This window comes from Urocitellus parryii, chromosome 7 (genome assembly GCF_045843805.1).
Source record: "Urocitellus parryii isolate mUroPar1 chromosome 7, mUroPar1.hap1, whole genome shotgun sequence".
In the NCBI taxonomy this organism is placed as follows: domain Eukaryota; kingdom Metazoa; phylum Chordata; class Mammalia; order Rodentia; family Sciuridae; genus Urocitellus; species Urocitellus parryii.
In genome coordinates, this window is record NC_135537.1 from 15,972,995 (window position 1) to 15,985,760 (window position 12,766).

Genomic DNA, 12,766 nt, shown 5'->3' on the forward strand with positions numbered 1-12,766 from the left:
TTTTAGTAGCCAAGGGAATTGTTTCTCATTAGTGTAAAATAAAGTCACATGGTGTCTTTTCTTCCTTCTTAGTTTGTGTAGAAAGTCAGCTTGCTCACATGCTTGCCGGAGTGGTGTTGCCGTGAGCTTTACTGTCAGTCCCCAAGTGCCCTCTTCTGGTTGGTTGTGGGGAAAGGTGGCTTCATGGTCTTACCCCAGCAGCAGCAGCAGTTCCCCCCAGCAGTCTCCGATGTCTGTCTCAGCCTTCACGCCAACAAATCCTAGGGTAGGACCAGTATGCACGTGGTCCTCATTAGCGGGCAGCGGGTGTAATACAGAATCTCTTGTGGGTTTGGGAGCAGAAACCACAAACTTCCTAATCCTGGGCTGGCTTGTGTACTCATCCTTCGGCTTGGTTAGGGTTCAGCTCTGCTTCTTTGGATCATGGACAGCTCGGCTGGCTTTCTGATGTTCATAACTAGAGTTATCCTACACAGAGTCCGTGGCCTATTTCTCATGGCTGGAAATGGAATGCAGGCAGAACGCCCAGAGGGTGTGTGTCCTTGTTCCACTCTGTGTCCTCTTACCATATCAGAAGCAAACAACTCAGCATCGATTGCCTTTCATCCCTGAAAGCCGTCTGCCTCTTGCCAGTTGTGCTCTTAACAGAGAAACACCTGGGATCAGGGGAAAGCTCTTAATTGAAGCACCAGCATTGTTAATAAAATATAAACACATGCACACAGACATGCAGCGTCGGCCTGCTGATCGGCACGTTCTGGGTCACCTAGGGTGAGATCATCTTAGGGCTGTGTTGACCTTGGTCATCTGTACCTAGACAGTCCATCCAAGGACATTCAGCCTGGTCATGCTAAAGCTTGAGTGGGTGTTGCTCCACGGTTGTGGATTTTTCAAGGAGGTGAACAGATGAGATTAGCCCCACGTCTTTTCATGCCACGGACATCAGGTCCCCTGGCCTTGGTAGAAGGTGACAGCAGAGTTGGGCACTGTCGCAGGCTTTGATGTATGAATGGAGCATTGCGCTGTCAGAGAACTGAGTCCCGACTCCCCCTGACTCACCTGAAAACACTTCTTGTTACCAGCTTACTGATTTGGTGCTAAATGGAACGGAAACGTGTGGCAGGTTTGTGCTGCTTCTCCAGGGCAGGGAGCTGATTGTGTTATGGTGGCTGCGGCCTGCCTGCCCTCACTGTCTCTTCCTGTCCTTCCTTTCCCCACTCCCCCACCCCCTCCTTTGCCCTCTGTGCTGCCACCCTCTGCTTGCCCCTACAGCAGCCTGAACAGTGTCAACAGCAGCGACTCCCGGTCCAGCGGCTCCCACTCCCACTCCCCCAGCTCGCACTACCGCTACCGCAGCTCCAACCTGGCCCAGCAGGCGCCCGTGAGGCTGTCGAGCGTGTCCTCCCATGACTCAGGATTCATATCCCAGGACGCCTTCCAGTCCAAGTCGCCCTCCCCCATGCCACCAGAGGCCACCAACCAGGTAAGGTGCCCTTGGTCCTAAGTTGCAACCAGCACGCGCTGCACCCAGGCCACTGTCGGTGGCTAGAACCAAAGGAAGCCCTTGGCTTGGAGGGAATCCTGTCTGTGGCCTTGGGATACCTTTGGCTTCGTCCCCATCTTCCGAGGTGTCGGGTGGGAAGCCTGCCTCCTGGGTGGCGGTGGCTGAGTTTCCACACTGATCTGGAGAGCTGTCACTTGTAAGTAGATTGCCTGAACGACGCTTGGCTGTGCTCTGTCATCCCTGAAAGCATCCCCCGACTAGTGTTAACAGGCTCTGTAGTGGGGACACCGCCTACACCCCTCTCAGGTTCTCCCTGAACGCCTGAGGTCCTGTCAGTGAGTGGAGTTCAGACGCCCTTCCGTGGCTCTCTCAGGCTCCCTCCATGGGTTTGTGTCATGAATGAGGGTGAGTGGACAGAGCCCAGCAGAGAGCGTGTCAGCACTTTGATCCCTGGAGAAGGGGAGGCAGGGGGTCTCTTCCTTCATAGTTTGGTCTGGTGGGTCCTGCTACACAAGCTGGGCAAGGCATTGGGTGCCCTTTGTGAGTATCAAGAGCGTGTGTGTGTGTCTCTCTCCCTCACTGCCTCTCCTTCAGTGCCAGTGTGCCATCTCTGGTTGAACCCTTGGTAAGCAGCACAGTTTACAGAATGCTAGGAAGCTTGCTGTGCTGCCACCCAGCATGCCCCGTGGCACCAGGCCCGTGTGTGTGTGTTGCTCACCTGATGTTGGTGAGGAGCCGCACAGCTCAGACGCCTTAGCGTGTTTCAGCATCCTGGGGGACTGTGGCAGCTCTTTCTTCTTGTGTAAATACTCCGTTTCCTATGGAAGTGCCCAGAGCCAAGGCTGAGGCTCTTGTTTTAATATGCTTGTCCCAACCAGTGCTAGGGTTGGCCTCAAAGCATCCCCCGTTCCCACTGCCTGCTTTACTAAACCCCACACGGTCCGCTCACAAGCAGCTCCTCAAAGCCTCTTCCAATGTGCAGCATAATCGTGTGTTGTTTGTTTTTAATGGACTAAACATTAACATAGCGCTGAGCATTGACCCCTTTTCTGAAACAGAAAAGACACTTGCTTTAGCCTCCTGTCCAGGACCTCCAGAGGATGGCTGGAGCAGTGTTTCCACCTCCAGCAGTGTTGGGGGAAGCCCCAGGTGGCAAGTTGGGACTTTCTGGTGGTTTTCATAAGCTCAGGGATGCTGTCAGATTTAATAGAGAATGCTGTTTTTCCAAAGAAGCATTGCAGCTGCTTCTAATTATCAGGTATGATATTTAGGATATTGAACCAATCACACTGGCCAGAGGGTACAGCCCGTAGGAAAGGCTGTCACATCCCCTTTAGTTAGGGTGGGAGGTGGGGGACAAGCATGTATAGGGAGCAGGACCCCCACCTCTCCGCTCAGCACAAGGTCCACAGGAAGCCCACATAATAAAACTTGCTCAGAATTCTCCTGCTTCCTCCTCCTGCTCTTTTCACCTTGTGCCCTCCCAATGGGCCCAGGACGGGGCCACCCTAAAGCTGTTTGCTCCAGGGAGAGAGGTTCTTCAGGAAAAAAATGAGCAGAAGTCCAAAGAGATCTGAATCCTAGGTGGGTTACTGTACCTCTTGGATTAGAGGAACCATAATAAATAGTCCTGGTAAATTATCATGATACCCAATGTCTATTTAGTTGATTAAGCTGAATCCATAGTCTTATTTATCTTTATCTGTTAGATACTGTTGATCTTCATCTAAAGGTGAAAAAAAATAAGGTTTAGAGATCTTTGAAGTCCATAATTCCTCAAATGGAAAGTGGTAGAAAACACTTAAATCTGAACTCTACAACTCAGAATCCTGGGCTGCTAACCTCGGGGCGCAGCTAGGGCGTCTATCCATGGTGCGGCCTCTGCTGGCTCCAGAGTCTCTTCAGTTGTTGAATGTCTTCCTGGTTCCTTGTCCTTGCAGGAGGGGAAAGCCAAACCTTAGTTCCTTCACAGGAACCTTTCTTTCTTTTGTGGTTGACAAGGACAGAAGCAGAAGTCTGGCCTCCTTGACAGTTGGGACAGGAAAGTCTCTGGGAAAAATCAGTATAGAAGGGTGGTGGGGAGGCCAGCTGGTGCAGGTACCAATGGAAAACATAAGCAAGACCCCAGAGGGTCAAGACAAGTCCCCAGGGACCAGTTCACACAGAGCAGGTGGTCGCTGTTGCTCAACCACTCAGTATCCAGGACTCGAGACTCAGGGGTGTAGTGGTGAACTAACATGCACATCACCAATGCAGCACAACACCAGGAAGCCACGCTGGCAGTGTGGGAGACTTTAGTGCAGATTGGCATCCACCTCTCCAGCGGCTTCATCTTGTCCTATAGTGGCCACTGGAAACATTGCACTGACCACCAATGGACTGCACTGTCCCAAATCCCAGAATCTCCTTCTAGACAGAGACAACTCAATATGGATTCTTAGCCTGAGGCCAGAGCTGCATTTGGTGAAGGAAGAGTCCAGGAATTCAAGCCAGTCTAGGTAGACATGTAGCAAATGCCCAAACCAGCGTCAGCCTCATACAATAAATAATGGCTGTGCACAGGTCAGGTGGGGCCCCAGGAAGTGGGGCATGTGGCACGTGAACAGATGCTCCTCCACACAGCACAGCGTTGTGGGAGACCTTGACCAGCCCTAACCGAATGCTCTGAGCCAGGCACGCACACAAATCTGTCTTCAGACCCCCATGGTTAGCACGTCTAGAGCTTGCTGGGTCTCGTGCTTCTTTTCAAGGCTTAAAACCTTTGGGGAAAAAAATAACCGTAACCCTCTGCTTCTCTCATCCTTCCTTCCTCTGTGTATGTGTCCGTCTCTCTGTGCGTGCCCTTCACCACCCCCTTTTCTTTCTTATTATTTTTGGTGGCATGTGGTTCGGTTTGTTGTCCCCTTGTGTGGTCCCTCTCCTGCTGCAGAACTCGTCCAGCTCGGCCTCTTCTGAAGCTTCCGAAACGTGCCAGTCAGTGAGCGAGTGCAGCTCCCCCACCTCAGTCAGCTCAGGCTCCACCATGGGCGCCTGGGCGTCCACAGAGAAGGTGACCAGCGGGTCGCAGCCACAGCAGCCACTCTCCCTGCCCCTTCCCCGACTGCCTCTCTGCCATCAGAGCCCTAGCCACTTGGAAATGCAGACTCTGCATCAGCAGTGGGCCCCTCTTGGGAACAGAGGGTGGGACCAGGCTGAGGGCTTTTTCTTGAAGGAGTGCCTGGCTGCTGAGCAGTGACCAGGTGATATGGTCTACCTGAGGGAGAGGAAGGGCCATGGGGAATTTGGAGGTGTGAAGGCTCCTTCCCAAAACAGGTGTCGTGTGCTCATCTACTCTCCCCTGTCCCTTCCCAAGCACCCACAAAACTGTTGGTCGTGACATTTCACTGTCGAGGCTGTGTGCTTTGCTGCCTTTTAGTTTGCAACCCCCCACTCTCACCCTTGATTTGGAATCTGCTCCTGAACAGTGTGATGATTTTGGAAACCTAAAATGAACACATTCATTTGAAGATGCTTCACAATTTTTTAATTTGCATAATGAGATGAGGAAAAAATCTCTGTCACCATGAAATTATATTTTGTTAAATAATCAAAAAAAAGAAAGCTGCAAATTAAGGACACTGATCAATTTTCAATCTACTCTGAAATGCAGGTCAAATGTTACCTTGACTGAATACCAATTTTGTGTCAAGACAGTACGTTTTTTGCACCCTGGCTCTTTTCTCTCACATCACGGATCATCCACGAGAAGCAGAGCCCCAATGTTTGTTTTATTTGTAAATATTCAGGTTCCCCCTCTCCCCCAAATGTCGATGCCATCTGTGTCTCCACACTCATCCTGTTATATTAATTTTTTTTCCTTTTCTTTCCCCCTTTTTGTTTGTTTCCAGTTGTCTAACGGGTTTTCTCACTATAGTTTATCAAGTGAGTCCCATGTGGGGCCCGTGGGTGCAGGCCCTTTCCCTCACTGCCTGCCTGCCTCCCGCCTGCTCCCTCGGGTCACCTCTGTCCACCTTCCAGACTACGCTCATTATTACACCATTGGGCCCGGCATGTTCCCGTCATCTCAGATCCCTAGCTGGAAGGTTTGTGTCTCTCCTCTGCCCTCCTCCCCGCCCCCCTCCTCCCATTGCCTCTGTGCTCACCCTCTTCTGTTCACCATCCTCCCACTCTCCCCTCCCCCTCCTTTCACACTCTGCCTTCTTCCCCAGTAGGCCTCTCCCTCAGTAGCTTCCCACTGGGGGAGAGCCAAAAAGCAGCTGGCAGCTCCAAGTAGCAGTTTCCAGGTAGAGCAGAGCCTGGGAATTCTGCCTTTAGGGTGCCTTAGTCAACCCTGGCAGGCAGGAGTCCACTGTGCACAGCTGGGGGCACCAGTGCCAAAATAAAAGGCACAGCTGTGCCTCAGGATGAGGTTTGCTGGTTGGTTCCCTCCTGGGGGCTGCCTGTGGGCATCACTTTTATCAGAGAGCCTACACTGCCCTCCTTGGCCTTGTACCCCAGCCTTTTCCCCTAATGAGCATCTGCTGGGCCATGGTAACAGAACCATAGCCCAAAATGTTTTGGATCATCGTGTTTTATATTAAAGTACACAAAGACTTTATCTTTAGTTTACAGGGTATTAAAACATGTTTGATTTAATGTGCAGACCAGGTTTCCAGTTAGCTCCTACCAAGTGCAGCTGATGCTCCAGGAGGATATTCTGGCTTTATTTGAAAAGTTGGCCCCTGGCTGCCAGCATCTTGAGCAACTAAAACTTACTCTCTCATCGGCTGTGTGGATTCCTCAGACTCCTCAAACCTTTTTCCTGACCCTGGGAGCCCTCCCTTCCTGTCTGAGGCCTTTAGACTTGCCCACGGAGGCCATTTTCCCAGAGAAAGGTTCTGGCCATTGAGAGTGGCTGACATTGCCCCCTGGTGGCCACTCCACTAACGTGGCGTCTTTCTGGTTGCTCAAGGACAGATGGTTCCTTTGGATAAAAGATCCCTGGTCTCCAGGGATGGCTCTCCCCTGGCTGGAGAGGCACTTAGCTGGTGCCTTAGCATATGCTGGCCACTTGTTAGGTGGCTGTTAACTAAGAGTCTCGCTGCCTGCCTGGTTATTGAGGGGTTTTAATCTTTTGGAAGAGTTGAGGAAAAGGGAGGTACCAGGGGTCCCCCAAAAGGCATTTCACTCCCTGCTTTTCAGAGCTGGGTGGGGGTATGCAGAGGGGCTGCAGGTTTGACCAAGCCAGAGCTTCCCACTGAGAAGCCTTCTGTGGGCAACTGTGATGGGGGGCTGAGCCCTGCACCTGGGATGGGACCTGGCTCCTGACCACACTTGTTCTGCTTAGGACTGGGCTAAGCCAGGGCCCTACGACCAGCCTCTGGTGAACACCTTACAGCGCCGCAGAGAGAAGCGTGAGCCAGACCCCAGCGGGGGTGGACCCCCTCCCTCGGGAGGCCCTCCAGCGGCTGCAGAGGAGGCGCAGAGACCGAGGAGCATGACTGTGTCGGCTGCCACCAGGGTGATGCGCTTGTTCTCTGTAGCTGGTTGGGTCCACTTAGGCCTGTCTGGAGGCCATGTGCTAGCCAGCAATGGGGGTCCAGGCAGTCTTGAAGTTGGAGGAGCTGGGCTTCATTCCCCAAGACCCTACAGTGTAGCAATCCCATGAGGAAAAGCCTTGTGTGGGAAACAGACATGTGGAATTTTCTAGAGTATGGATAGGACCCAAGTAAGTCAGGACCCTGGCTACAGATGCGTGGTACTCAGAGGAGCAGAACAAGAGTGACAGGGAGGCCTGGGCACACCACACCCTGATAGCTTGTCTCTCTTCCACCCTGCAGCCTGGTGAAGAGATGGAGGCTTGTGAGGAGCTGGCCCTTGCACTGTCGCGGGGCTTGCAGCTGGACACACAGAGGAGCAGTCGAGACTCGCTGCAGTGCTCCAGTGGCTACAGTACCCAGACGACCACCCCATGCTGCTCTGAGGACACCATCCCCTCCCAAGGTATAATGTAGCCGGGTTTGCAGTTGGGTTTTCTGAGACAGTGGGCAGAAACCAGGCCCTCCAATCTGGTCTTGGCATGACCCTGGCTAACAGATGGGCCTCAGATTGTTTTCATCATCCAGGAGAGCTCCGGAGAGTTCTTCTGTACTTGTCAGGTAGCTGCACACAAGAAGTGACCTGTTAACAACTCTTCTCAGTTTTCATCATCAGGGTACATGGAGACTCCCAAGCTGAACTAAGACACATTCTATTAATAGCAGCTTCATTTTTGTTTTGGCACTTGACACTAAGGGCTTGATACTTATTTTCCCATTTAATATTCACAACCACTCATGGGATATTTTTATCCCCTTTTACAGATGTGGAAGCTGAGGCTCAGCAGCTTGTCCAAATTCACATGATTCAATAGCAGAACTTGAGTTTAACCTGAAGTGTGTTACAGCCTAACACCAAAACTCAACCTATTCCAGCCAAATCCTCTGTCCACCCTGCCTTCCTCATCCCCATCCTGCCATGCACACAAAGCAGGCAACAATTGACCAAAAGTTATCCACAAACCATCAACTGTCTCAGTGGAGGGAGATTTTGTTCCACAAGAGACATGTGGCCTGGACACGTTTGGAGACATTTTTGGTTTTAAGAGTTGGAGGGTGGGCTGGGGATATGGCTCAAGTAGTAGCATGCTCATCTGACTTGTGTGAGGCACTGGGTTTGATCCTCAGCACCACATAAAAATAAAATAAAGATATTGTGTGTATCCACCTAAAGCTAAAAAATAAATAAAAAAAAAAAAAAAAGTTGGAGGGGGGTTACTGGCATCCGCTGAATACAGGCCAGGGATACAGCTAAACTTCTATCATAGACAGCACAAGCCCTCCTGAAGAATGACCTGTCCCTAAACGTCAATAGTACTGCTGTTCAGAAACACTACTGTTAGATGTTTAATCTGTAAGCTTTCCCTTCCTGCCTCACCCTGAGACGGGCATTATTCCATTTCTTGAGAGGAAATGAGCTCAAGGATGGAACCCATTTCTGTGCCTTGTTTTCAGGAACTCATTGCCAGTAGCTCTGTTCTTTTTCTAGCATTCACCTAACTAAACCTCAGGGTGGTGTTAAGACTACTTTGAGTCTTATTTCTTATATTGAATTCCAGACCAGAGGATCTGTAGAATTTATCTTCCTTTGTCCACCTTATTCTTCCCAGAGATGCTTGGGAAGTTGTTTTGCTGCAACCAGGTCCCTTTACCTTCTTCCCCCATTAAACAGAATCTATGTGGCTGCCTAGTCCTGCTCTGGGTGTCCAGGGTACATCAGTGCAAGAACAGAGGGCCCTGCCACAGAACCCTCAGCAAGGCTGAGGATCCTTCAGACCCTTGGGGAGGGCGGGGTGAAGGGTGTCACCCTGCCTGGTGTGCCTTTTTTCCTCCAGCACAGAAGAATGGAAAGCAAAGCTGCTGCCTTGAATGTGTCTAATTAAATCCTATAATCAGTTTCAGATTATGATTATTTCTCCGTAAGTGGTGACCAGGAGGCAGATCAGCAGGAGTTTGATAAATCCTCCACCATCCCTAGAAACAGTGACATCAGCCAGTCCTACCGGCGGATGTTCCAAGCCAAGCGCCCAGCCTCAACTGCCGGCCTCCCTACCACCCTTGGACCTGCTATGGTCACTCCAGGGGTTGCAACTATCCGACGGACCCCTTCCACCAAGCCTTCTGTACGCCGGGGAACCATTGGAGCTGGTCCCATCCCCATCAAGACACCAGTGATCCCCGTCAAGACCCCAACTGTCCCAGACCTCCCTGGGGTGTTGCCAGCCCCTCCAGATGGTCCTGAGGAACGGGGTGAGCACAGTCCTGAGTCTCCATCTGTGGGTGAGGGCCCCCAGGGTGTCACCAGCATGCCCTCTTCCATGTGGAGCGGCCAAGCGTCTGTCAACCCTCCATTTCCAGGCCCAAAGCCCAGTATCCCTGAGGAGCACAGACAGGCGATTCCAGAAAGCGAGGCTGAAGATCAGGAAAGGGATCCCCCAAGTGCCACTGTCTCCCCAGGCCAGATTGCAGAGAGTGACCCTGCAGACCTCAGCCCAAGAGATACTCCGCAAGGAGAAGACATGCTGAACGCCATCCGCAGGGGTGTAAAGCTGAAGAAGACTACGACCAACGATCGTTCAGCCCCTCGCTTCTCTTAGGCTCTAGGCCCCCAGGAAATGCTGCCAGTGGGGAATGACTCTTTAATTAATAAGACCTAATTTGTCTCGATCCATTCCAATCTATAATCAAACAAAAAATTTTGTAGGCAACTCAGAATTCAGCTCTTTTGAAAGTACTCAACATCTTTAGATAAGAATTAAAAGCAACATGTAACTGACATAATCTTGATCTTTTAATTTGTAAATACTGACGATTTTCTTTCTGCACATTTTAATCTTAGTTTCCCTTTTGATTTTTCTGAAGGTGCCAAATTCCATTTAACTTTTTTACAAGTCTTTGTAAAATTTTAAATGCATAGGGGGTAGGGTGGGGCGGGGCGGGATGGGGGCAAGGGAACCACAAAGTAGTTAATTTCAGAAAAAGATTACTAAGTTCTTTCTTCTTTTTCTTTCCCTTCCACAAGCTTTTGTAGATGCATTGTAGTAGTCTAGCTTAGAAGCAAATTTGTTATTTTAATGTACAAACAAAATGGATAAGGGGTAAAATCCTCATTTAAATATACTATATCTGGTTGAGAAAAGCAGGAATAACAATTGATGAGCAATATTCAGAGTGAAGTAAATCTGGAAGAGGTAGACTGTGTTGAGACTGGGGGGAGGGGCACACTGTCAACATAGCCAATCCTGTTACATTTTAAGAGTAGCCTTGTAGGTTGAATTTCTAGTAGCTTCATGGTCAATGCATCCGAATAAGCCATACTGGATTGCAGTGTTTGTTTCTGTAGGGTGTTTAAGGACTTCCTTTCTTCCACTGCACACAGCACCCGCCTCCAATCCCGCGCATGCTGCTGCCACTGGGTAGACATAGAACTCCTCTCACCCCCACTTTAGTTTCTTGTCTATTGTACTCACTTCATGGAATCCAAATACATCCAAAAGGGTAAGGCAGTTTAAAAATGTGAAAACATTTAAAAATGATAGCAGGGAATTCTTAGATATAGCAAATGCCTTTTACTTAACTGTGCCCAGCAGGCTGGGTACATTGAAAAGCCCAAATATTTTGAAAAAACTCAAGCAGATTTAACAAGCGTAAGCAGCTCGGAGTCCAGCAATTTGCCAATGTGTTTACCAATCTGGGGGCTTGTTTTTCTTATTTTCCTTAAATAAGTCGCAATTAATTGGCTTCATACTAAACATTGAAGAAAGGAAGATTTATTTATTGTCACTGGGAGTGTGACCACTATACTGTCCCTTTTTTGTGTTCCGGACAATGTTTATGTCTTTTTTTTTTTCAAGAGGAAGTTAAATTTGTTATAATGCCCATCCCTCAAAGTCAACAGAGACTAGTAGATTTAAAGGGATCACTTTTGGAAAAGGCACTGTTTTAAAGAAAGTAAGTCCCTTAGTGGTGGGGTAGTTAAAACAGTGCATACTTGTGACTGTACCTCTCAAGGAAGAGGAGTTGGTAGGTCCCCAGATGCCCTGCAGATTTCTGTTGGCTCTAATCTTCAATTACACAATCTTATGCTTTAATACATAAACCACGTTGGATGTGAGGGTGATATACCTGTACAGTCATTGTTCTATATATTAATATTTAACACTGCTGTGATTGCTCAAGGACATTTTATGTTATGGCTTTAAAGCAAAGGCATGATTATTAGAAACTATTTAAGCTTTTTTCTTTGAAAAACAAGCTCCTTTTACAGACTATAAGCAACAGTAGTGCCTGTGGTTTAGCCCACCAATCTTGATGACTAAAAGTAGCTGATGCATTGTGCATATGATGCTTGAGATGGTTTTTGCAAAAGCAGAAATCGCTGCAAGGTAATTACAATAGTTAAAAGTGGTATTTTAAACCTTCGAAATAAATGGATGTAACTGTACTTTGGTACAGCTTTTCACTTGTTTAGTTTTTAAACGTTAGTATAATCTGAATAAATTTAATATAAAATGTTGCCAAATTCAATGTAGAAAGAATGTGACAAAACACCTTGGATAGTTCTGTTTGTGTTTTTGCATATTGTAAAAGCAGTGTCACAGCTAAAAATAAAAAGATCCTTTCTAAAGGTAAATTATTGTGGTTTAGTTGCTAGTTTGTACTGAGAGTTGACCTCTCCCTGTGCAGTTTTTTGTTCTGAACTTGTATAAATAACAGTTGTGTAACGTGTCTCCCTTCTACATTGTAACAGTTGCTTCAGCCTACATTATAAATAAAGAACCATTAGAGAAAAAAAAAGCCCTGTATTTCAAGTCTTATTAAAATTCAGTTTGAGGTCTTAGTCAAATGTTAGAATATGGACTGAGACTCAAATTGAGCTTACTTAGCAAACTGAAAAAATATTATTTCTGTGATGGTTATGAGCCCTAAGAACAGAGTTGCTTAAACTAATTATTTCAAAACAGTTCCACTAGTTCTAAGTTACCCCAAACTAAACCAGTTTGGGTTGGCCTTTTTAAAAAACCCCTCTTGAAACAAGTTCTACTATACTCTTACCTTTGGATGTGTAAACAGTCCAAGCCACAGTGGAGGGAACACAGCTAGACAACAGCCTCCAAAGTGTCACCAAGTTTCATCCCAGACTGGGCTCGATACACCAACCATCAAACCTCCAATTCTGCAGAGAGACTATAAACTCCATTTCTGTTTGTTGACTGTCCTTTATAGGGACAGTTGTCCTTTTCATAAAAACTAAATCCCATTAGTGGAATCCTTAAAAAATAGAATATTTTTAAGTCCTCAGTATTTCTTTCAGCTTTGTATATTCCTTCTAATTACTACAGCTAATTAAGCCTTCAACTCAGCCCTCAAAGTAAAATTGTCATCTGGTTATGCTGCAAAGTTTCCCCTGAACAATAATGTGCTAGCAATATGACTTATTACAGCTGGGTGCGGTTGCACACACCCATATTCCCAGCCACTTGGTAGGTTGAGGCAAGAAGACTGCAACTTTGTTGCCAGCCTCAGCAACCTGGTGAGACCTTGTCTTAAAATTAAAAGGGCTGGGGAATATAGCTCTGGTTCAGCATCCATGGGTTCAATCCCCAGTACTGAAAAAACAATAAAAGATTAGACATCTGACTAATTTTCTTCACATGGAATAAATAATAAGAAAGACATGGCACAG

At 48.1% G+C, this 12,766-nt stretch overlaps 1 protein-coding gene across 7 annotated transcripts in view; it reads left to right on the plus strand.

Moving 5' to 3' along the window:
* Nucleotides 1-12,749, plus strand: part of Mtss1 (MTSS I-BAR domain containing 1) — a 153,998-nt gene extending 141,249 nt beyond the window's left edge. The window contains exons 10-15 of one of the 7 annotated variants that reach the window (XM_077801457.1): nt 1,273-1,483; nt 4,434-4,553; nt 5,392-5,586; nt 6,831-7,004; nt 7,324-7,486; nt 8,977-12,749. In XM_077801457.1, the coding sequence (XP_077657583.1) occupies nt 1,273-1,483; nt 4,434-4,553; nt 5,392-5,586; nt 6,831-7,004; nt 7,324-7,486; nt 8,977-9,677 (1,564 nt within the window). In that variant the 3' untranslated portion in view covers nt 9,678-12,749. The remainder of the gene's footprint in view (nt 1-1,272; nt 1,484-4,433; nt 4,554-5,391; nt 5,587-6,830; nt 7,005-7,323; nt 7,487-8,976) is intronic. The other 6 variants (XM_077801456.1, XM_026406886.2, XM_026406948.2 and 3 more) reach the window with 6 other exon arrangements.
* The last annotated feature ends 17 nt before the right edge of the window (nt 12,750-12,766 follow it).